The sequence below is a fragment of the Lutra lutra genome, chromosome 5 (genome assembly GCF_902655055.1).
Source record: "Lutra lutra chromosome 5, mLutLut1.2, whole genome shotgun sequence".
Classification (NCBI taxonomy): domain Eukaryota; kingdom Metazoa; phylum Chordata; class Mammalia; order Carnivora; family Mustelidae; genus Lutra; species Lutra lutra.
In genome coordinates this window covers 160,467,707-160,493,378 of record NC_062282.1, presented here as the reverse complement: position 1 = coordinate 160,493,378, position 25,672 = coordinate 160,467,707, and the positions used below count along the sequence as shown (strand labels likewise).

General features: G+C 39.2%; 1 protein-coding gene across 1 annotated transcript; it reads right to left on the bottom strand.

Moving 5' to 3' along the window:
* Positions 1-24,431: 24,431 nt before the first annotated feature.
* Positions 24,432-25,397, bottom strand: LOC125100539 (olfactory receptor 2T33-like). The gene has a single exon (XM_047730777.1). It carries the CDS (start codon positions 25,368-25,370, stop codon positions 24,432-24,434), a length of 939 nt encoding a protein of 312 aa, XP_047586733.1. The 5' UTR covers positions 25,371-25,397.
* Between the last annotated feature and the right edge of the window lie 275 nt (positions 25,398-25,672).

Below are 25,672 nucleotides of genomic sequence, written 5' to 3'. Positions count from 1 at the left end.
ACTCTTTTATCCAAGCCTCCAAACTTTTCACGCATTCCCAAGGGTAGAGTGTCCGCGGGTGAAAGCCAGAGGCGGGTTCGGCGAGGGCCGGCTGCCCCCTCGCCCCTTCGCAGGAGAGGGCACCAGCTCCCAGCGGCCAACCCTGGTTAGGCAGGCCCGCGTCTCCACTGAGCCTCCTGCATTGCTCACGTTGCCCTCAGTCCTAGGAAGGGACTCAAGCCCCTGAAGGTATGCGGGCTGGTCTGCTCGCCCACTCGCGTTCTTAGAATGCTCGGGAGAAGACAATCTGCAGATTCAGTTAGAACACGCGGCCTGCGCGGGAGAAGGCCCCAGCCAGTAAACAGTTGCTCCCTCCTTCTGGTCCTAGTTTACAAAGAGCTACCAAGTTGCAGAAAAGACTGTGTTGGTCTGAAAGTCTTGTACCCTGAGATTGGGTTCATCTCCAGTAAATGTCTGGTATGGTATAACCTGTCTCCAGACGCCGGAATGCCAGGTGTGGAAGAGAGAAAAAAATCTGATCAAGGGCTGCCCATTGGGAACAGGGCCAAGAAAGGGAAGAAAAGACAGGCAACAGGTCCTCAAAAAGTTGATTTTCTTATTCTTTTGAGGGGCCACACTCCTGTCCTCCAGCTGTGTAATAATAAAGCTAATGTGGCGGGTTTTTTGTTATTACCCCCAGAGTCAATGGGCTAAAAATATTTAGCCTAATGCACTCCTTGTGGAGCCAATACTTCCATAGCTGCTACATACAAAGTCATCGAGAGACCCTCCCTTTCTGCACAAAATTCACGACCCATTAAACTTATTCCGTAATAACGGCTTCTGTACAAATGAAAGCCCAAGCAAAGGGAGGCTGTCATGTTCCTCCTGAAAAGATAGCAATTTACATGGAGACAAAACAATTGGCGAGGTCATTGGCAGGATGCAATCTTGGGAGAACAGTTGATCAGAGAAAACTCCCAGCAAGGTGGGAGGGAGGTACCCTTGGTACTACTGTACTACTAGAAACTACTGTTTCTAGTCACTTCTGGATGTGACCAGCACGTCTAAAGGAGAGGACCAGGGAAAAGCTCAAGTCTCTCCAACTTTTCTAAAGTTCTAGAAAGTGGGAAGAGTTGCCACCAAATGCTTATGATTCATTTAGTAGGAAATTCAGGCTCACCAGGCAACTCTACTAAGATTTAATAAAAACAAACAAACAAACAAAAACAACAACAAAAAACCCACTTCGGTATCCTCATCTATAAAGACAGACCCCAAGGGTCTGAACTCCATAGAGAGAAAACAGGACAAACCAGAGAAGACATTGTTGAAATAGGAGGAGAGAGTGTATAAAACTGTTAGGCACTATAGGTATCTGGGACAAATGTCAAACCTAAGGTAATCGAACACAGGTCTAACTTTTCATTGACTACCAAAAATCACTGAAGTTCCTCAATACTTTGAGGACAGTCACAGAACATCAAGACCACTCACCTGCATTTTAAGACCCTGCATATAAGATTCACTGCCTCCCCTCCTCCACCTCTTTCTGTTTTCCAGGGAGGTTACAATTACAGACTTTGAAGGGAATGCAGGATGCTGAGTTGGTCAAGTAATAGAAATGGAAGAGGTTCATGTAAAACTCTCTCTATATTCAATGTTGAATAAGGTCAACTACAGAAAATGGGCAAATTCCCATTACATCCAACAGGGGCAATAAGCTCAGCTGTTCCCAAGTCCAGGCTAGAAGAAAGTGTAACATATAGACAGTAAGTGTACACAAGCTGCTCACCAAGGACTTGGTGAAGACACTAATACTCTTCTGGGTTAAACCCCAAACCAAGTCTTAAAGCACTATTTTGAGTTATTGTAGTAACATATCAAGAAAGAACATACCTAAAAGGGTGTTATTTTTCTTTTCTTCTCTTTACATAACAATGTCCTTTCTACTAAGTGTGGCATAAAGAAAAAAAATCAATAAACATTTCTTTCCCATCTATTCTGAGAAACCGCAAAGTAATAAGAACAGCAAAGATGTATGCATTGTGTATTATGTTCCAGGCACTGTGCTGGGTGCTTTCCATACATTAACTCATTTAATCTTCATGGCAGCCCAGTGAGAGAAATATCGCTTTTAACATGTACTGGATAGACTGCCCACTTTGAAATCTGATGGGCCTGAATCACCTTCAACAAGCTTCTCACCTTTCTGCACTCCAACATTCCCTACTCTACTATGGTGTTACCTGCTTCATGAGACACCTGCTTCATGAGATCACAGCAGGTCTTAAGAGAGATAATGCAGTAGACATAGTTAGCACCAAAGGAATCACCTAGTCAACATCGGTCGTCCTCCTAGAATAATGCCAAATTAGTTCATTTTAAATCAACAAGCATTTATGGCATTCCTTTTATATATCAGTCTCTGTGCTATGTAATGGGAATGATGATAAATCAGAAATGGACTCTACCTTTCAGGAGCTGTGAGTCAACTGAATAAAAAAGCAAGGGCATGGGCAGGTGGATGGGCACAAAGGAGTTTTATTGAACTTCACATAATTCATCCGGATGCACCTGATTCTCAAGCTACACACAGGAACAGCCTGCATGAGTTACTGTTTGAAACTGACCCAGGATTAAAAGTAAAACCAAATGTCAGAAATCATCAATTCAATTAGCAGAAATTACTCCTCCTATGAAAGGAATGGAAAGTAGCTCATTTTGTGTAGTATATATTATTTAAAACTAAGTTTATTCCTATAATTTTTTCCAATAAAGAAATAAATTTGGGCCATAAGCTCTGGGGGTTTCAAACACAAATTATTACACAACCACTGTTTATTAAATAGTTTCTAGTGCTTGCATATGCCAGGAATACACTAATATTCTATATACATAAAGCTCTCAAATTAATAAATTTTGACTAATGCTCAGTAGGACATTTCCACCCAGCTTACTAGAGACATCATGTGTTCAAAGTATACTAGTATATAGAATGCACAAAATTTCAAAGATTAATACCTAAAGTAAATGAGCCTTGCACAGGACCTTTCATTCAAATTCATGTTAACACTCAGATTCTATTCCTTTACTCAAAAAGTGTTCGCTGATTGTTTACTCCATACCAGGTACAATGCTTGGCATTGGCAAAGAAAGAAAACAAAAAGCAAACAAAACTCATTCTCAAACAACTCAGAGGCACATGAAGGCTATACATCATTATGCTGCATTCTGATCCATGCTATGGTAGTGTTAAGTACAGCGTGCTAGGGGAATATCAGATGGGGGCATTTAACACAGAGTAGGATGTTAGGAAGACTTCAGGAAGGAAGTGATATCATCTTGAAAGATGACGGAATAACCAAATGAAGCAGGGAAAGGTATTTCAGGCCAAGAGAAGAGAATGCGCAAAATGAGGGTAGAGGGGGTTGGATATAGTTAACTATATAGAGGGAAGCAACGTAAACAAATTTTAAAGGGTCTTGTTTGCCATATTAAGGACTTCGGAATTTACTGTGGAAGGGCTCAGATTTTTTAAAAAGCAAGAAAAAATATTTTGCAATCCTTATATTAGCCACATTTCAGATATGTTTCTTACACACCCTGGACTCAAGCAAGATGTCCAATTGCTATTTCTCTTCTGAAGGTTAAAAAAGAAAAGAAAGTTTTGTAAGTCTTCATCAAAACAGAAGCCCCTTTCTTTTATGATGCTGGCCTTTCTTGATTCCAGGGAAAGGTTGTATGGCAGTATTATGACTAAACTTGACTCTGGTTTACAGTTGCTATAAATAGCCCTCTTATTTCTCCAAGGAGGCTGTGGAGGGGACTAGCAGCACTACAATTGTATTTATGCCACCAATCTGCTCTTTTTGGCTAAATGCATAGTAGAAACAAAGTGCAGAGCTGAAATGATCATAAAAAAGCTCTAATGTTCCGAGTAGAGAGCCCAGATGTGGACCCTCAACTCTATGGTCAGTTAATCTTTGACAAAACAGGAAAAAATATACAGTGGAAAAAAGACAGTCTCTTCAATAAATGGTGCTGGGAAAACTGGGCAGCTATATGTAGAAGAAGGAAACTCGACCATTCTCTTACACTGTACACAAAGATAAACTCAAAATGGATAAAAGACCTCAACATGAGACAGGAATCCATCAGAATCCTAGAGGAGAACATAGGCAGTAATCTCTTCGATATCAGCCACAGCAACTTCTTTCAAGATATGTCTCCAAAGGCAAAGGAAACAAAAGCCAAAAATAAAGTTTTGGGACTTCCTCAAAATCAAAAGCTTCTGTGCAGCAAAGGAAACAGTCAACAAAACAAAGAGGTAACCCCACAGAATGGGAGAAGATATTTGCAAATGACAGTACAGACAAAAGGTTGATATCCAGGATCTATAAAGAACTCCTCAAACTCAACACACCCAAAACAGATAATCATATCAAAAAATGGGCAGAAGATATGAACAGACACTTCTCCAATGAAGACATACAAATGGCTATCAGACACATGAAAAAATGTTCATCATCACTAGCCATCAGGGAGATTCAAATTAAAACCACATTGAGATATCACCTTACACCAGTTAGAATGGCCAAAATTAGCAAGACAGGAAACATGTGTTGGAGGGGATGTGGAGAAAGAGGAACCCTCTTACACTGTTGGTGGGAACACGGTTGGTGCAGCCTCTTTGGAGAACAGTGTGGAGATGCCTCAAGAAATTAAAAATAGAACTTCCCTATGACCCTGTCATTGCACTACTGGGTATTTACCCCAAAGATACAGATGTAGTGAAAAGAAGGGCCATCTGTACCCCAATGTTTATAGCAGCAATGGCCACAGTTGCCAAACTGTGGAAAGAACCAAGATGCCCTTCAACGGACGAATGGATAAGGAAGATGTGGTCCATATACACTATGGAGTATTATGCCTCCATCAGAAAGGATGAATACCCACCTTTTGTAGCAACATGGATGGGACTGGAAGAGATTATGCTGTGTGAAATAAGTCAAGCAGAGAGAGTCAATTATCATATGGTTTCACTTATTTGTGGAACATAACAAATAGCATGGAGGACATGGGGAGTTAGGAGAAGGGAGTTGAGGGAAATTGGAAGGGGAGGTGAACAATGAGAGACTATGGACTCTGAAAAACAATCTGAAGGGTTTGAAGGTGGTGTGGGAGGTTGAGGGAACCAGGTGGTGGGTATTAGAGAGGGTACGGATTGCATGGAGCTCTGGGTGTGGTACAAAAACAATGAATACTGTTATGTTGAAAATAAATTTTAAAAAATGATTAAAAAAAAACCTCTTATGTTCCAACACAAATCCCAGTTTTTTTTTCACTCATAAAATGGAGCATAAGTGGATGTTAGTGCTTGAAAATAGGAGAAGCCTGGACGCTATCAGAAAGACCAAGTTCCCGGAGCCTATGGAGTATGAGAGCAGGGAAGAATCAGCATGCTAAAGGATACAATGCCATGTAGCTTGTGGCTATAATATTCAAGTTATGACAGATACTTGGTTTTTTGGCCTCTCTGCGGCCATTCCCCCTTCATTGGTAAACACCACTCAGATTTTTTGAGGGAACCATTTCCTCCACTCAGTGATTTGGTTTCCATTTAGTTTTGGGAAAGTTGACCCAACCTTGAACTCCAGGGAGAAACAGGTGTAACACATCAATTGGCCACAATTCAGGGATGGTCCAATAGACCTGTGTACTTTTGCTAGAGCAACTAGGGAAAATGCTTTATCCTTACTGCTGTTCCAGAAACTGGAAAGGTGGTAAGCCTGTAGCTTTAAGAACCCATTCCATAAGAAAAGCCTTCGGAGATCAGGAAAACACAGACCAAAACCACAATGAGATACCACCTCACACAAGTCAGAATGGCTAAAATGAACAAGTCAGGAAAAAAAACAGGTATTGGTGAGGACGTGGAGAAAGAGGAATCCTCTTACACTGTTGGTGGGAATGTAAACCTTTGCAGCCACTCATGAAAACAGTATGGAGGTTCCTCAAAAATTTAAAAATAGAGCTACTCTATGACCCAGCAAATGCACTACTAGGTATTTACCCAAAGGATACAAACATAGTGATTCAAAGGGGCACATGCACTCCAATATTTATAGCAGCAATGTCCATAAGGGCCAAAATATGCAAAGAACCCAGATGTCCATCAAAGATGAAGGAGTAAAGAAGATGTGGGATATAAATACAAAGGAATATTACTCAGCCATCAGAAAGAATGAAAATGCCATTTGCAACAATGTGGATAGAGCTAGAGGATATTATGCAAAGTGTGATAAGTCAGTCACTCATATGTGGAACTGAGGAAACAAAACAGATAACATAGGCAAAGGAAGGAAAAATAAGTGAAAATAGAGAGGAAGGCAAACCATAAGAGACTCTGAACTCTAAGAAGCAAACTGAGGGTTGCTAAAGGGAAGGTTGGGGGGGTAACTGGGCGATGGGCATTAAGGAGGGCACTTGATGGAATGAGCCCTGGGTGTTATATGCAACTAAAGAATCACTAAATTCTAAGCAGGGAACTGGTGATGCAGTGTATGTGAACTACTTAAATGAAGTACTGAACTACTACTTAAATGAAGAATTAAAAAAAAAAAAAAAAAGAAAATCCTTAACAGAGAAGAAAACAGACTAAGATGCGATAAAATAGAGATGTATGAGGAAACTCGAAGAATTTTGGTTTAGTCATGCCTAAAGCTGACTACCATCCCCCCACCCAGATTTTTCAATATGAGCCGAAATACCTGCTCTATTACTTAAGTCGGTTTGGGTTAGTTTTTTTTTTTTTTTTTGCACTTGTGACCAAAAGAATTCTAATATACTGTGTATTGTATTGGGAACTTTCTATATGTTAATCCAATTTAATACTTAAAGAATACAAAAAAACTATTTGTATATTTTTATACTTAGCCTTGTTCTGAGAAATACATGAATTTAAATTTTATAGGTTAAAATAAACTCAGGTTAAATCATTCCCAAAGTTACATAGTTAGACCATTGGAAGATGAAAATTTTAAATGCTATTTATAAAAGCTATTTACTCCTACTCAAAGTAGGAGTAAATTGAACAAAAGTCATCCAAGATTTCTGCCCAAAACAGAAATTTTTGATGAAAACAGTTAAAGAAAACCCAAATAAATGGAGAACTGTACCATGTTTAAGGTTCACAAAACTCAACATTGAAGTCAATTCTCCCCCAAATTTAACTACACCTTTAGTACAAATCCCAAAAAAATCCCACCACATTTTTTTCAAGAAATTGACAAGATAATTCTAAAATGTATGTGAGAATGCAAAGAGACTTAGAATAGCCAAAACAATCCTGAGAAAGAAAAGCAAAATTAGAGAGCTTATCCTACATTATTTCAAGAATTACTACAAAGCTACAATAATCAAGACAATACAGTCTTAGCATTAGGGATAGATAAAGTGATCAATGGAACAGAATAGAGAAACAGAAATAGGCTAACATATATGTGGCCAATTGATATATATATATATATATATATATATATATATATATATATTATATATATACACATATATGTGTATATATATATATATATACACATATTTATTAAGTTTATTTTATAAGATTTTATTTATTCATTTGCTAGAGAGAGATACAATGAGAGAGGGAACACAAGCAGAGGGAGTGGGTGAGGGAGAGGCGGGCTTCCAGTGAGCAGGGAGACCAATGTGGGGCTCAAGCCCAGGACCCTGGATCAGGACCTGAGCTGAAGGCAGGTGCTTAATGACTGAGTCACACAGGAGCCACACAGGAGCACCCCCCACAAATAAGTTTAAATACAATGAAGGAATAGAATATAACTATAAAAATGAAAATTTAAAAAGATATAGATAACATGTTTAAAATAGGAAAGAGAAAAATTTTAAAAGAAAGTAGAAAAAAATAATGAAAATTAATAAATTTGAAAGACTAAAGAATCATAGGAAAAAAAGCTATGAATTCTACATGCTATATTCCCATAGCGCTAGATTTTGCAGTTCTCATTAATTGGTAAACTTGGTCTTGACTGGATATTCTCGCTGATCCTCTTTGGGAGGGATGCTCTTGCAGTGATTCTCAAATGTCTGCCTGAGGTGAAATTGCTCTGACCTTGGTGGGAGTCAGGCTATGTAATCTGCTTGGGTTTGCTCTCAGTAGCTTTTGTTCCCTGAAAACTGTCTGTACAGCTTTGGAAGACAGGAATGAAAATGGTAGCCTCCCAATCTCCAGCCCCAAAGGAGCTGAGAGCTCAGGGCCCCACTCCTCAGTGAGCCCCCAGAGAAAAGCAATCACTCCTATCTCCCTTGTCTCTGGACACTCTCTGAACAAACCCAGCCTGTGACTGAGCATTTCTTTTTTCTTTTCTTTTCTTTTTTTTCATATTTTATTTATTTATTTAACAGAGAGAGAGAGAGAGAGATCACAAGTAGGCAGAGAGGCAGACAGAGATAGAGGGGAAAGCAGGCACCTCACTGTGCAGAGAGCCTGATGTGGGGCTCGATCCCAGTACCCCAAGATCATGACCTAAGCTGAAGGCAGAGTCTTAACCCACTGAGCCACCCAGGCACCCCCATGACTGAGCATTTCTATCTTTGGCCCACAGCCCCATTTGGTGTCTCCAAACCCAGCAGATTCTTGCAGCATGGTTCTGCCTCCCTCCACCCTGTGGAGGAAGGGGGTGTCTCCCCAGATCTGCCATTTATGGGGTCCATGCTCAGAGAGTGGTGGCCCGACTTTGCCTTTGATCATTATTTATGGAAGCCCCAAACTGAGATCTCACTCCTCCTGTCTTTGCAGACAGCTTCCCCACTTTGACACCTGGGAGATCTGCAACATTCAGGCAAGCCCAGTGGCCCCAAGTGTCCTGAGACCACCTTGACCCAGCTAGAGTTCCACCCCTGCTCAGCCACTGGAGTGTTGTCTCTCAGCAGAACAGACTTCTAATAGTTATGATTTTGTGCTCCACTTCTCTCTCACTTGCTGGTAGCTGGCTGATGGAGGTTTCCTCCCCCATGGTCTACCTTCCTGTATATTGTCTCAGATTCACTTCTCCGCACGTTCTACTGTCCAGAAAGTGGTTGCTTTTTGAGTCATAGAATTGCTGCTATTCTTCTCGTTGATCTCCTGCTGAGTCTGTAGGTGTTCAGAATGGTTTGATAATTATCTAGCAGAATTCCTGGAACCAGTTGAAATTTAGGTCTCCTACTCCTCCACTATCTTGCTCTCCCCCGGAAGACATTTCTATAGATAGATAGGTAGATAGATAGATGGATATGGATATATCCCTTATTTTTAGGAGTTGGCTCATGTGGTTACAGAAGCTAGAATGTTCCACGACTTGGTGTCAGATTTTCTCCTGAAGGCCCAGAAGAGTCAAGCATCTCCAGTCCAAGTCTGAAGACCTGACAACCTAACTTTATTTTATTTTAAGATTTTATTTATTTAGTTGACAGAGGAAGAGAGAGAGGGAGAAAGAGAGAGCAAGCATAACCAAGGGCAGCAGCAGAACAATAGGGAGAAACAGGCTCCTTGAGCTGGGAGCCCAATGTGGGGCTTGATCCCTGGACCCTGGGGTCATGATCTGAGCCAAAAGCAGATGCTTAAGCAACTGAGTCACCCAGGCACCCTTACAAATTAATATTTAAAGAAAAAAAAAAAACTAACCTGGTCATCCTAGGGAATGCTGGTTCATTCGCTGCTGAATCCCTAAGGCTACCATGCTATCTTCAGCATCAGAAGACCCTCCTCTCAGCATCACAGTCCTATCACCAACAGGATAGCCCATATCGCCACCTCCATGGTGGTGGAGAACATGTCCTTTGTTCCTTGTCACCTAAAACACTTTCCTGGCTTCAGAACTCATCCTGATGACCACACACACAGGTGAACTGTGGTCACTACATTGGGTCGATTCTGAAAGAGGGAAGGGGTTCAGAGAGGACCCTCCAGATGTCAGGGAAATGCCCAGGAAGTAACAGGAACCACCTAGCTTGGAGGATCCATTGGGAAGAACATGGGAGGCCACACGACCCCAGGCTGAAAACAAAAGTTTGACACTTCCTTCTCAGGATGAAGGACAGGAGTGCTGGGCACAACCTGTTAGTATTCCAGCCAAATCTGCACATTCAAGAGCCTGGTGAAGCCCCACCCTGGGGGGCCAGGTTCCTCCCTGCTACCAGACCCAAGGAAAACTGATTGAGGAATGGTCACCCAAAACTGGCAGAGGCCTGGGAACCCTCCCCCACCTAGGACCCACAACCTTCAGTACAAGATAGCCCAGTTTCTATACTGTGCTGGTAGATTGGCGCCTCATATTTCCCCTTTCCCAGTCAAACAGTACTGAAATCAAAGCAACTCTGGCAGGCTCCTCATCTAGACATAGGATGGGGACCCAGAACCAGAGCTCTTTGTTCCCAAAGACAAATGCACAAGACCACAGCCCATACTTACCCTCAGGGACAGGAATGGTGCTCCCACAGAATCACTAGTTCTGCTAATAAAGTTTGCAATAAATGGAAAAAGGATGGAAGAACTATGAAAGTCACACATGTCTAACACAATATCAGATGTTTGATTGGTTGTGGCTGATGGAACTGAGAAAACAGCTATGTCTGAACAAATGGGGATTTAGGTGTGGGGGGGATAAAGTAAGGGGGGTTAAGGATCAAGGTGACTCATGTAAGGGACAGGGTTTGCTAGTGCAGGATTAGCAATCCTAACCTAGTTTTGCTAGCTAGCAAACTCTTTCCCTAACATGGGTCATCTTGATCCTCACAGCAGCTCTGAGTGATCAGAAATAATCACCACATTAGAAGAGTTGTTGCTGAATGCTAGGGTCTTTAATTGCTGCACTGTCTTCACTCAGGACATAATCCCAAGCCTGGCCTGTGGCACCTGAGCTGGGTGAAGTCCATGTGTACTCCATAGCCATCAGGGGATAAAGAGACACCAGAAAGGATGGTATCCTGGGAACCAATTATTACTGAGAGTGGGAATAGGAATGGTTGGTCAAATGATCACTGTTAAAAATTACCATAGAACATTGACCTGGATGGAACTAGAGGATATTATGCTAAGCAAAAGAAGTCAATCAGAGAAAGATAATTACCATATGATTTCTCTCATATGTGGAATTTAAGAAACAAAACAGATGCTCATAGGCGAAAGGAAGGAAAAATAAAATAAGATAAAAACAGAAGGAGGCAAACCATAAAAGATTCTTAACTATGAGGAAAAAAAAAATTGAAGGTTTTTGGAGGAGAGGAGAGGTAGAGGGTGGAGTAACTGGATGATGGGCACTAAGGAGGGCATGTGATGGAAAGAGCACTGGGTGTTACATGCAACTGATAAATCATTAAATTCCACCTCTGAAACTAATTAAAAAAACCTGTTGAACATTTAACAATATAGAGAACTATAACCATATCCACTTCCTGTAGTAGGGATGAGAAATATTTTAGGAAATTTCTGTACCATGTATTCACACACAGACAGAAGCTTACAAAGACCCTGTAGTCCTAAGAATTAAGAACTTTTCTCTAGGTAGTTTTTGTCTTTCTCATCCTTGGCCTGACCTGTCAATACATGAACATGTGTTTGCAGTCACATCTCATCAGTGAGAATGTCAGTGGGAGGCCATAGCCAGTGATAGGTCAGGGATGGTGTCATAGGTCAGGACTGTATTTCACATTACTTGTTGCTTTTAAAAGTTATCAAACACAAGTGATGTGCTAAATAACAGTGCAGTGAGTATCTTCTTGTGAGCCCTATTGTTTGAAATTCTCAGTCATTTGAAATATAAATGCACAATTTTATAAAGGAGTAAAATATGTCCCTATTTAATAATTATTGTGAATGTGGCCAACTGAATAAAAACAATAAAATTTAATTAACTAAAAACCAAGGGAGTAAATTGACAGTTAATACAAAAGTGTTAACTATGGATGAAACTTAAAGTTTTTTCTTGAACAAATGTTTATGAATCATTGAATGATAATGAGTAGCAGAACACTATAATTAATTCTAGCACTTGTACCATTAGGTGCTTTGCTAGCTTTCATAGCAAATGGCAAAATTCGTACTAAGAATATAACATTAATAAATGTAATAGTTTCCCCTATTTAATTCCTATTTGTCCATATTCAGAAAATATAGGGAAAGTTGGAGAAAATGAGGAACCCACAATGTATTTCATCCTTGCCAATCAAACTTCAGAAAAATGCACATCATTAGAGAGTTTTAGGTACATTCTATACTATTTTCTGCCCACAAGCAATGAGTTACATGTAGTGCTCTTTATGCTACTATTTCACTACCAAGAGGAAGAATAATATGGCTACTACTTCACTAATGATGGTACTACTTCACTAGCAAGAGGAAGAATAATATTATGTTAAAATTGCTAAGTGTTAAAATCTTTGTTCTCTGAACAGTGACTGAAGCTATTAACACCACGAAATGAATTTGGAAAGGAAGAGTGAATGTAAAACTCTATCTTAATTTAAAATTATCAATCCATTTTATTATGATGATTATTAATATTAAATTGAAAAGTTTGGGAGGAGTCAAAATGGCGGAGAAGTAGCAGGCTGAGACTACTTCGGGAAGCGGAGATCAGCTAAATAGCTTATCTAAAGATTGCAAACACCTACAAATCCAACGGGAGATTGAAGAGAAGAAGAACAGCAATTCTAGAAACAGAAAATCAACCACTATCTGAAAGGTAGGACTGGCAGAAAAGTGAATCCAAAGCGACGGGAAGATAGAACGCGTGGGGGGAGGGGCCGGCTCCCAGCAAGCGGCGGAGCAACGGAGCAAAATCAGGACTTTTAAAATTCTGTTCCGCTGAGGGACATCGCTCCAGAGGCTTAACTGGGGTGAAGCCCAGGCGGGGTCAGCGCGGCCTCAGGTCCCGCAGGGTCGCAGAAGGATCGGGGGTGTCTGAGTGTCACAGAGCTTACCGGTATTAGAACGGGGAAGCCGGCTGCAGAGACAGAGCCGAGGAGTGACTCTCAGCTCGGGGTTGCCTTGAACTGGTCGCAGGCTTGGTCAGCTCGGAGCGCGGCCAGAGGCCAGGGTGACGGGAGTCATTGGGTGCTGTTCTCTGAGGGCGCACTGAGGAGTGGGGCCCCAGGCTCTCGGCTCCTCCGGGCTGGAGACCAGGAGGCCGCCATCTTCATTCCCGTCCTCCGGAACTCTACAGAAAGCGCTCAGGGAACAAAAGCTCCCGAAAGCAAACGAAAGAAAACCCGAGCGGATTACTCAGCGCGGCCCCAGGTAAGGGCGGTGCAACTCCGCCTGGGGCAAAGACGCTTGAGAATCACTACAACAGGCCCCTCCCCCAGAAGATCAAGGAGAAACCCAGCCAGGAACAAGTTCCCCTACCGAGGAGTGCAGTTTGAATACCAAGGAGAGCGGCGGAATTCCAGAGGAGAAGAAAACAAAGCACTGAACTCATGGCTTTCTCCCCATGATTTTTTAGCCTTGCAGTTAATTTAATTTTTTTTTCTTTTTCAATTTTTTTTTCTTTTTCTCTTCTTCTGCTAAATTTTTTTTTAACTTTTACCGTTTTCTTTTTTAACGTTTTTAAAATAGTTGATCTAATATATATATATTTTTTCCTTTTTTTATATTTTTTCCTTATCGGCTTTTTTTTTTAAATAGTTTCTTTTTTTTTTCTTTTTGAACCCCTTTTTATCCCATTTCTCCCCCCTCACGATTTGGGATCTCTTCTGATTTGGCTAAAGCATATTTTCCTGGGGTTGTTGCCACCCTTTTAGTATTTTAATTGCTCCTTCATAAACTCTTATCTAGACAAAATGACAAGGCGGAAAAATTCACCACAAAAAAAAAGAACAAGAGGTAGTACCAAAGGCTAGGGACCTAATCAATACAGACATTGGTAATATGTCAGATATAGAGTTCAGAATGACGATTCTCAAGGTTCTAGCCGGGCTTGAAAAAGGCATGGAAGATATTAAAGCAACCCTCTCTGGAGATATAAAAGCCCTTTCTGGAGAAATAAAAGAACTAAAATCTAACCAAGTTGAAAGCAAAAACGCTATTAATGAGGTGCAATAAAAAATGGAGGCTCTCACTGCTAGGATAAATGAGGCAGAAGAAAGAATTAGCGATATAGAAGACCAAATGACAGAGAATAAAGAAGCTGAGCAAATGAGGGACAAACAGCTACTGGACCACGAGGGGAGAATTCGAGAGATAAGTGACACCATAAGACGAAACAACATTAAAATAATTGGGATTCCAGAAGAAGAGGAAACAGAGAGGGGAGCAGAAGGTATATTGGAGAGAATTATTGGAGAGAATTTCCCCAATATGGCAAAGGGAACAAGCATCAAAATTCAAGAGGTTCAGAGAACCCCCCTCAAAATCAATAAGAATAGGTCCACACCCCGGCACCTAATAGTAAAATTTACAAGTCTTAGTGACAAAGAAAAGATCCTGAAAGCAGCCCGGGAAAAGAAGTCTGTAACGTACAATGGTAAAAATATTAGATTGGCAGCAGACTTATCCACAGAGACCTGGCAGGCCAGAAAGAGCTGGCATGATATATTCAGAGCAGTAAACGAGAAAAACATGCAGCCAAGAATACTATATCCAGCTAGGCTATCATTGAAAATAGAAGGAGAGATTAAAAGCTTCCAGGACAAACAAAAACTGAAAGAATTTGCAAACACCAAACCAGCTCTACAGGAAATATTGAAAGGGGTCCTCTAAGCAAAGAGAGACCCTAAAAGTAGTAGATCAGAAAGAAACAGAGACAATATACAATAACAGTCACCTTACAATGGCAATACAATGGCACTAAATTCATATCTCTCAATACTTACCATGAATGTTAATGGACTAAATGCCCCAATCAAAAGACACAGGGTATCAGAATGGATCAAAAAACAAAACCCATCTATATGTTGCCTACAAGAAACTCATCTTACACCCGAAGACACCTCCAGGTTTAAAGTGAGGGGGTGGAAAAGAATTTACCATGCTAATGGACATCAGAAGAAAGCAGGAGTGGCAATCCTTATAGCAGATCAATTAGATTTTAAGCCAAAGAGTATAATAAGAGATGAGGAAGGACACTATATCATACTCAAAGGAACTGTCCAACAAGAAGATGTAACAATTTTAAATATCTATGCCCCTAACGTGGGAGCAGCCAACTATATAAACCAATTAATAAAATCAAAGAAACACATCGACAAGAATACAATAATAGTAGGGGATTTTAACACTCCCCTCACTGAAATGGACAGATCATCCAAGCAAAAGATCAACAAGGAAATCAAGGCCTTAAATGACACACTGGACCAGATGGACATCACAGATATATTCAGAACATTTCATCCCAAAGCAACAGAATACACATTCTTCTCTAGTGCACATGCAACATTCTCCAGAATAGATCACATTCTTGGTCCTAAATCAAGTCTCAACCGGTATCAAAAGATTGGGATCATTCCCTGCATATTTTCAGACCACAATGCTCTAAAGCTAGAACTCAATCGCAAGAGGAAATTTGGAAAGAACCCAAATACATGGAGACTAAACAGCATCCTTCTAAAGAATGAATGGGTCAACCAGGAAATTAAAGAAGAATTGAAAAAATTCATGGAAACAAATGATAATGAAAACACAACAGTTCAGAATCTGTGGGACACAACAAAGGCAGTCCTGAGAGGAAAATATATAGCGGTACAAGCCTTTCTCAAGAAACAAGAAAGGTCTCAGGTACACAACCTAACCCTACACCTAAAAGAGCTGGAGAAAGAACAAGAAAGAAACCCAAAACCCAGCAGGAGAAGAGAAATCATAAAGATCAGAGCAGAAATCAATGAAATAGAAACCAAAAAAAACAATAGAACAAATCAACGAAACTAGGAGCTGGTTCTTTGAAAGAATTAATAAGATTGATAAACCCCTGGCCATACTTATCAGAAAGAAAAGAGAAAGGACCCAAATAAATAAAATCATGAAGGAAAGAGGAGAGATCACAACGAACACCAAAGAAATACAGACAATTATAAGAACATACTATGAGCAACTCTACGCCAACAAATTTGACAATCTGGAAGAAATGGTTGCATTCCTAGAGACATATAAACTACCACAACTGAACCAGGAAGAAATGGAAAGCCTGAACAGACCCATAACCAGTAAGGAGATTGAAACAGTCATCCAAAATCTCCAAACAAACAAAAGCCCAGGGCCAGATGGCTTCCCGGGGGAATTCTACCAAACATTTAAAGAAGAACTAATTCCTATTCTCCTGAAACTGTTCCAAAAAATAGAAATAGAAGGAAAACTTCCAAACTCATTTTATGAGGCCAGCATCACCTTGATCCCAAAACCAGACAAGGATCCCAACAAAAAAGAGAACTACAGACCAATACCCTTGATGAACACAGATGCAAAAATTCTCGCCAAAATACTAGCCAATAGGATTCAACAGTACGTTAAAAGGATTATTCACCACGACCAAGTGGGATTTATTCCAGGGCTGCAAGGTTGGTTCAACATCCGCAAATCAATCAATGTGATACAACACATTAATAAAAGAAAGAACAAGAACCATATGATACTCTCCATAGATGCTGAAAAAGCATTTGACAAAGTACAGCATCCCTTCCTGATCAAAACTCTTCAAAGGGTAGGGATAGATGGCACATACCTCAATATTATCAAAGCCATCTATGAAAAACCCACCGCAAATATCATTCTCAATGGAGAAAAACTGAAAGCTTTTCCGCTAAGGTCAGGAACACGACAGGGATGTCCGTTATCACCACTGCTATTCAACATAGTACTAGAAGTCCTAGCCTCAGCAATCAGACAACAAAAGGAAATTAAAGGCATCCAAATAGGCAAAGAAGAATTCAAACTATCACTCTTTGCAGATGATATGATACTATATGTGGAAAACCCAAAAGACTCCACTCCAAAACTGCTAGAACTTGTACAGGAATTCAGTCAAGTGTCAGGATATAAAATCAATGCACAGAAATCAGTTGCATTTCTCTACACCAACAACAAGACAGAAGAAAGAGAAATTAAGGAGTCCATCCCATTTACAATTGCACCCAAAACTATAAGATACCTAGGAATAAACCTAAGCAAAGAGACTAAGAATCTATACTCAGAAAACTATAAAGTACTCATGAAAGAAATTGAGGAAGACACAAAGAAATGGAAAAATGTTCCATGCTCCTGGATTGGAAGAGTAAATATTGTGAAAATGTCTATGCTACCTAAAGCAATCTACACATTTAATGCAATTCCTATCAAAGTACCATCCATTTTTTTCAAAGAAATGGAATAAATAATCCTAAAATTTATATGGAACCAGAAAAGACCTCGAATAGCTAAAGGAATATTGAAAAAGAAAGCCAAGTTGGTGGCATCACAATTCCGGACTTCAAGCTCTATTACAAAGCTGTCATCATCAAGACAGCATGGTACTGGCACAAAAACAGACACATAGATCAATGGAACAGAATAGAGAGCCCAGAAATTGACCCTCAACTCTATGGTCAACTCATCTTCGACAAAGCAGTATAGAATGTCCAATGGAAAAAAGACAGCCTCTTCAATAAATGGTGTTGGTAAAATTGGACAGCCACATGCAGAAAAATGAAATTGGATCATTTCCTTACACCACACACGAAAATAGACTCAAAGTGGATGAAGGATCTCAATGTGAGAAAGGAATCCATCAAAATCCTTGAGGAGAACACAGGCAGCAACCTCTTCGACCTCAGCCGCAGCAACATCCTCCTAGGAACATCACCAAAGGCAAGGGAAGCAAGGGCAAAGATGAACTATTGGGATTTTATCAAGATCAAAAGCTTTTGCATAGCAAAGGAAACAGTGGACAAAACCAAAAGACAACTGACAGAATGGGAGAAGACATTTGCAAATGACATATCAGATAAAGGGCTAGTGTCCAAAATCTATAAAGAACTTAGCAAACTCAACACCCAAAGAACAAATAATCCAATCAAGAAATGGGCAGAGGACATGAACAGACATTTCTGCAAAGAAGACATCCAGATGGCCAACAGACACATGAAAAAGTGCTGCATATCACTCGGCATCAGGGAAATACAAATCAAAACCACCATGAGATATCACCTCACACCAGTCAGAATGGTTAAAATTAACAAGTCAGGAAATGACAGATGCTGGCGAGGATGCGTAGAAAGGGGAACCCTCCTACACTGTTGGTGGGAATGCAAGCTGGTGCAACCACTCTGGAAAACAGCATGGAGGTTCCTCAAAATGTTCAAAATAGAACTACCCTATGATCCTGCAATTGCACTGCTGGGTATTTACCCTAAAGATACAAACATAGTGATCTGAAGGGGCACGTGCACCCGAATGTTTATAGCAGCAATGTCTACAATAGCCAAACTATGGAAAGAACCTAGATGTCCATCTACAGATGAATGGATAAAGAAGATGTGGTATATATACACAATGGAATACTATGCAGCCATCAAAAGAAATGAAATCTTGCCATTTGCGACGACGTGGATGGAACTAGAGGGTATCATGCTTAGCGAAATAAGTCAATCGGAGAAAGACAACTATCATATGATCTCCCTGATATGAGGGAGAGGAGATGCAACATGAGGGGTTGAGGGGGTAGGAGAAGAGTAAATGAAACAAGATGGGATTGGGAGGGAGACAAACCATAAGTGACTCTTAATCTCACAAAACAAACTGAGTGTTGATGGGGGGAGGGGTTTGGGAGAGGGGGGGTGGGGTTATGGATATTGGGGAGGGTATGTGCTATGGTGAGTGCTGTGAAGTGTGTAAACCTGGCGATTCGCAGACCTGTACCCCTGGGGATAAAAATATATGTTTATAAAGCTGTAAAAAAAAAGAAAAGAAAAGAAAAGAAAAGAAAAGAAAAGAAAAGAAAAGAAAAGAAAGGATGAATACCCAAGTTTTGTAGCAACATGGACAGGACTGGAAGAGATTATGCTGAGTGAAATAAGTCAAGCAGAGAGAGTCAATTATCATATGGTTTCACTTATTTGTGGAGCATAACAAATAGCATGGAGGACAAGGGGAGATGGAGAGGAGAAGGGAGTTGAGGGAAATTGGAAGGGGAGGTGAACCATGAGAGACTATGGACTCTGAAAAACGATCTGAGAATTTCGAAGGGGTGGGGGGTGGGAGGTTTGGGGCACCAGGTGGTGGGTATTGTACAGGACACGGATTGCATGGAGCACTGGGTGCGGTGCAAAAATAATGAATACTGTTATGCTGAAAAAATAAAAAAAAATTTTAAAAAAATTGAAAAGTTTGAGCTCATTGGGCATATCAGTAATTCTTTTATGTTGTCAGATGTCTGGGGATTCCTTCTGAGTCACCACACTACTTGGGGCTCTATCTGGCCCCTCTCAGTAGCACATGTCAAGAGATTATTGACTCTCTGGGTTCAGGGTCATGAAATCCCAGATACTGATTTTAATAACATATTATTCAGATGGAAGTTTAACCCAGGATTTATGATTTTGCAAATATATAAACTAGTCTTACTGGCGATTCACCACACCCATATTCTTTCTTCCTCATGAACAATCTTTCCCATTATCTAAGGTTTTAAGTGTCTTCCAATATATTTTTGGTATGTTTCAAGTTTTTACTTAAGTTCTAATTACATAACATATAATGTAATATTGGTTTCAGGAATAGAATTTAGTGATTTATCACTTACATGCAAAACCCAGTGCTCATCACAGTAAGTAACTTCCTTAATAGCCATGACTAATTTGGCCATTTTCCTCCCGACCTCCTTCCATCAACCCTCAGTTTATTCTCTATTTTTAAGAGTATTTCATGGTTTTCCTCCCTATATTTTCCTCTTCTATGTTAATCTGTTTTGTTTCTTAAAGCTCACATATGAATGAAATCATATGGTATTTGACTTTGACTGAGGTAATTCAGCTTGGGCACCTAAACCACAATGTTAATAGGATAATTATCAACAACAGCCAAACTATGGAAAGAGCTAAAATGTCCATTGATAAATAGATAAAAAATATGTGGTACATATATAAACAATAGACTATTACTCAGCCATGTGCAAAGACATGGATTGAGCTAGAGTGTATTATGCTAAGCAGAAGAAGTCTTCCAATATCTAAGGGCTCATGTAAAAATATTCTTCCCCGGGGACTTCCATGTTCTCTTTACCATTCTTACTTGCTTCTATCTCTTGCTCTGAACAGACAGCTCTGTTCGTGCCTCCTGTTTGACGCACTGCTTTGCTGTCTCAGTTTACATTTGTCCTCTGCACCTGAACATGACTTACTCATCTATCTACTCATCTATCCCTGACCTATTCCCTAGTGTCTCCCAGGGTCCACTTCTCTCACCTTATTAAACTTTATTAACTTCACAACACCCAAAACAGAACACTGTCGAAGAAATATTTCACATTGAACATATTGGGGTCACTGACTCCCCAGACTACCCAAAAGCCCCTGCTCATTGGTGCCTATCAATTGCTGAGAAGATCCAGGGGTCTCCTTCAGTGTCACTTAAGCCAGATTAAATGAGAGCCATTGGTATATACTCAAATCCAGGAATTTTATCCAAAGTAACTGAGGTTTTGCAGAGGAAAATGGAATAAATAGTTTGGGAGGACCAAGGAAAAACAGGGAAGTCACCTGCCACCTTGGATCCCTGTGTCATGCAGCTTCTGGGGGAGAAAATACCCATCCTTTAATGGATGATATGGGCTTCCATGTCCCCAGAGCACAGCTGGGGAGGGAATTGAAGGGAATATGAGGAAATTGTGTGGAGTGGGATGGGGCTACTGAGACAGACAGGAATTCCTCAGGATACAGCAGAAAAATCCTGGTGTCAGAGAGAGAAGGAAAATGCCTATTTCAGATTGATTAAAGAAAGTGAGATGAAACAATTGTTAAAGAAGAAAAAGTCCTGCATTTCCCATTATACTCTCTGTTCTTAGCATATTTTATTCCCATCTTCAGGGCCTGAGAGTACATTGTCTCTTAAAGGAACAATGTATGGCCTGACTCTTACATTAGATATCAGCTTTGGTGAAGGCCACTAGGCTGACCTCACTTACTGCAGCACTGAGAATCTTCTGGGTGTTTGTGGAGTCAATGAATGAATCTACTTATCCCACACACAGCCTACTACAGAGAGATATATAAAAACAGGAGCTGGGTTATCTAAGCGATTATGCTATTTTTATTCTTGATAGGTTCCTAAGTCAACTAAATGATAACCAAATAAACTAAATATGATAGTAAATGTACCAAAACATTCAGTTAATTTACTGACCTTACACATAATTATTATTAGAGCTACACATTAGTGAGTATTTTTGAATATTGGACAAGACTTTAAGCTTCTAGCATTGATTAACATTTTACAGTTGTTAATTACTTGTCATTGAAGATCTGTGTGGGTCCCACGATATTAGACAACATGCCCAGGTTATCTGGATTAACCAAGGGTTCAAGCCCTGAAGTTCTGGTGTCAGAATTCACATTCTAATGTAAAGACCATTTTTCCCAGAAATTTTTACTTATTTAACCAAACAAAGGGGACTCATTGGCAACATTTTGTTCTTTAGGAAGAGAAAGGATGGTTAAGTCATATAGGTTTGTGTGTTGTTTGTGTATGAGGGGTGTTGTATCTAGCCCTACTTTCACAACTGCCCTTTCCTAACTGCAAGCTGCTTAAAATCAGGTAACTCAATTCAGATCTGTGTGAAGGGGAACCATGATTTTTGCCCAAATATACCTGTCTACATTTTTCAAAAAGTGAGAACACTGAATGTACATCTGACTTATGGTAATCATTAAACTGAGAATATGAAAGTGAAATGTTAAGCAAAATTCCCAACATAATTAATGAATGAAAGACATTTTATGTTTATCCTTATTATTGTTACTTATATCTTATGATGTTAAACTATTTTTACTCCATTTCAATGACAGTTTAAGTAATTCACTTTATATATCTGAATGTGACTATATTAATACAATATTGAATGAAATTAACTTTGGATCAGAGTACAACTATGTTTAGAGGAACAGACAAGGTTTAAAATACAATCAATTCTTGAGTTCAATTGGAAATGCTAAAGTGTGGCATTCAGGTTTGAGACAAATTCAACTAGATCTTCTTGTTTGCTGTTTGTTTTAATTTAATTTTATTATTTCACTGTTCCATGATTCATTGTTTATGCATTGCATCCAGTGCTCCATGCAGTACCTGCCCTCCTTAATACCCACCACCAGGCTTCTTAACTCTGTAGATTTCATTTCCAAAATATTGAAGGAACCTGCAAAACTGGAACTTTCCATCCTCCCTGATATTATTTTGTTTTGATTACTCCTTTTTCTTATTTAGGTGACATACAGAATAAATTCCTGACTAAAATGCTGTTTAAAAAAAAATTACAAAATTGACTACCAAACTTCTTATTTTAATCTATTGTCTTAAAGTACATTCTGCATTTTACTGTTAAAGATTTTGAATGGCACATAAATATAATTTGTAAATATAAAAATATATTGATAAATATCCATCTATTTATCTATAGTCCTAAAGATATATAGATGGATATTTATTAATATATCTTTATATATACCTATATATATAAAATTTAATTTATTTATTTGACAGAGATCACAAGTAGGCAGAGAGACAGGTAGAGAGAGAGAGAGGAGGAAGATGGCTCCCAGCTGAGCAGAGAACCCCATGTAGGACTCGATCACAGGACCATGAGACCATGACCTGAGCTGAAGGCAGAGGATTAACCCACTGAGCCACCCAGGCACCCTAAATATCTATATATTTATAGTTATTTTCCTTGAAAAAAAAAACAAAACCTCTTTAAAGGTGTCAGATTTCTTGGCCAGAAATCATTGTAGGTATATAATCATTTACCAGTGAAAGTCATATATATGTATATAATCATTTACCAGTAAAAGTAGGTATATATGTATAGGTATAAAAATATATGTAGGTATATAATCATTTACCAGTAAAAGTCATATATATATATATATATATATATATATATATATATGAGCACCAGATCCTTAAATTCTGTCACCTATTTTTTTTTTTTAATCCTTCGTTAGGCAAAAATTACATACTAAAGAAAAATATATGAGATTTTCAAGGCATGATACCACCACTGGAATTGAAATATGTGATGATGCATAATTAAAACAAACAAATAAACTTATAATTCTAGCTCAATGGACACTGAAGATGAGAAGAATTGCATAAATCTTATTTTAATGAAATAAGTAAACTTTGATAATTGAATAAAAGCAGATTTGTCAGAAAAATGTAATAACAAGTAACCCAAATATAACTTTATTTTTAAAAAATTCCAAATAATCCTATGAATGTCATATACTGTTTCTTACAAAACCACCAAGTTGTTTTTGCATTGGAAGCATCTACATGTTTGTTTCTTTCCCCCTAAAAATGAAAATTCATCTTTCACAAAGGAAAATATGCACACAGACAATGAGGTAATGAAAAAGTCCTTGGAAACCCTAATTATCGTGGAAATGCACAATAAAAATAAAATGAGTTAGTATATCCATACTAGTGTCACTAAAATTAAAAAGGTTGATTTTACCCACAATTGCTGCCAATTGGAGCAAGTGGTACTACCGTGACTTGCTGGTAGGCATGTAATATTGAACAAACATATTGCACTGTTTACTAAAAATTAGTCATGCATCTACCAAGTGAAATTAAAACATGTGATCACAAGAAGGAAGTTAAACCTATCTTTTTCATAATAATAGTTCCAGACTGAAAATAGCCCACATGTTCATCCTCAAAGTGGTAAGTAAACAAAAACTGTTAGATTCAGAGATGGGAATATTATTTAGGAACAAAAAAGAGCAAACTGATGACAAATGTAAAATCATGGCAGAATCTTTAAGAAAATACTAAGCTGAGAAAAAGACACATGATATAAAAAATGCCCATTTAGTTAGTGGGTAAGTTACAAGTCCACATAATTGAAATTGGTTGAGCAATGAGTTTTGAGTGTTCTAGTGTTTTAAGATATACCACAATTAAAAAGAAACTACAACTGATGTTGAAAATTGCTTGACTACTCAGTTCATTCTTTGAACAAATACTTACTGTATGGTGTGGTGTAGAAACATTTTAATGATCTGTGATCAACAAAATTTTAATAATCCCCATTTGGATGTGATGATGACAACCTAGGAAAATATCCAAACTATGAAGGTTTGTCTGCATTTCAATGTAAAATAGTAACAGATATAACACATATATAACTTTTCTCTAGGAAATCCCACAGAGTCACTTTATACAGCCTTTAAATCAGGAGCAAATCAATGTGATCTTAGTCATGACTTAAGGCAGCACACTGACCCATATACTTTCTCAGGACTCCCTTGACTTCAGTGTTCCTCATACTGTAGATGAGGGGGTTCAACAAAGGAGTGAAGATCGTATAGAAGGCTGACACCACTTTATCACTATTAGCTGACCTGTAAGATTTGGGTTGCATATAGGTAAAAATGGCAGCTCCATAAAAGAGTCCCACCACAGAGAGGTGGGAAGAACAGGTGGCAAATGTCTTTTTGCGAGCTTCTTTAGAATGCATCTGGAGAACTGCAGCTAAGATGAAACTATAGGAAATCAGTATGAGAGAAAATGGGACCAGGAGCATTAATACACAGCAGCTGTACATCACATACTCAAAAACAAATGTGTCGGCACAAGCCAAATGCACCAGAGTAGGGGCCTCACAGAAGAAATGATTGATTTCATGTGCATCGCAAAATGGGAAGGTCAGGGTAGCAGCAGCCTGCATGAGCCCATCAGCTGCCCCCAGGAACCAAGACCCCATAGTCATTCTCAGGCATAATTTCCAGCTCATGAGAATGGGGTATCTCAGTGGGTGGCAAACAGCCACATAGCGGTCATAGGACATGACTGCTAAGAGAAAGCACTCACCCCCACCCAAAGTGAGGAGGAAGAAGATCTGTAACCCACAGCCAGCAGGGGAGATGGACTTCTTGCCAGTCAAGTAGTTAGCTGCCATTTTGGGCACAATGGTAAAGACCAGCATCATGTCCATGAGGGAGAGTTGGCTCAGTAGGAAGTACATGGGTGTGTGGAGCCGAATATCCTGTTGAATCAGGAAAATCATGAGTGCATTGCCCATGAGGGAGGTGAAGGCAATTGTCAGAACCATCATAAAGAGAAACAGATGGGCTTTTGTGTGGTTAAAGAGTCCTAGAAGAATGAAATCTGAGGTGGTGTTCCAGATGTTCATGATTTCAAACAGGAATGACACTGTAAATGAAGAAGGAAATAACAGTTTTTATCTTTTGCAATGATCTATTTAAAATACATTTTTACTGATAAGCACATGCTTGATAATGATAAAATATTATTTAAATCTTTCATCTGCCATTTAAAATAATTGACTTGGACATAAAATTAATTTCAACTTTTTCTAAATTATTCTCTTTCAAAGTTTTCAAAATAAGTACCACCATATTTATTATTGATTCATTAGGATAATAAATATTTTGATCCATTGCAAGAATATGATAACTGTGTCTTTGTATCACA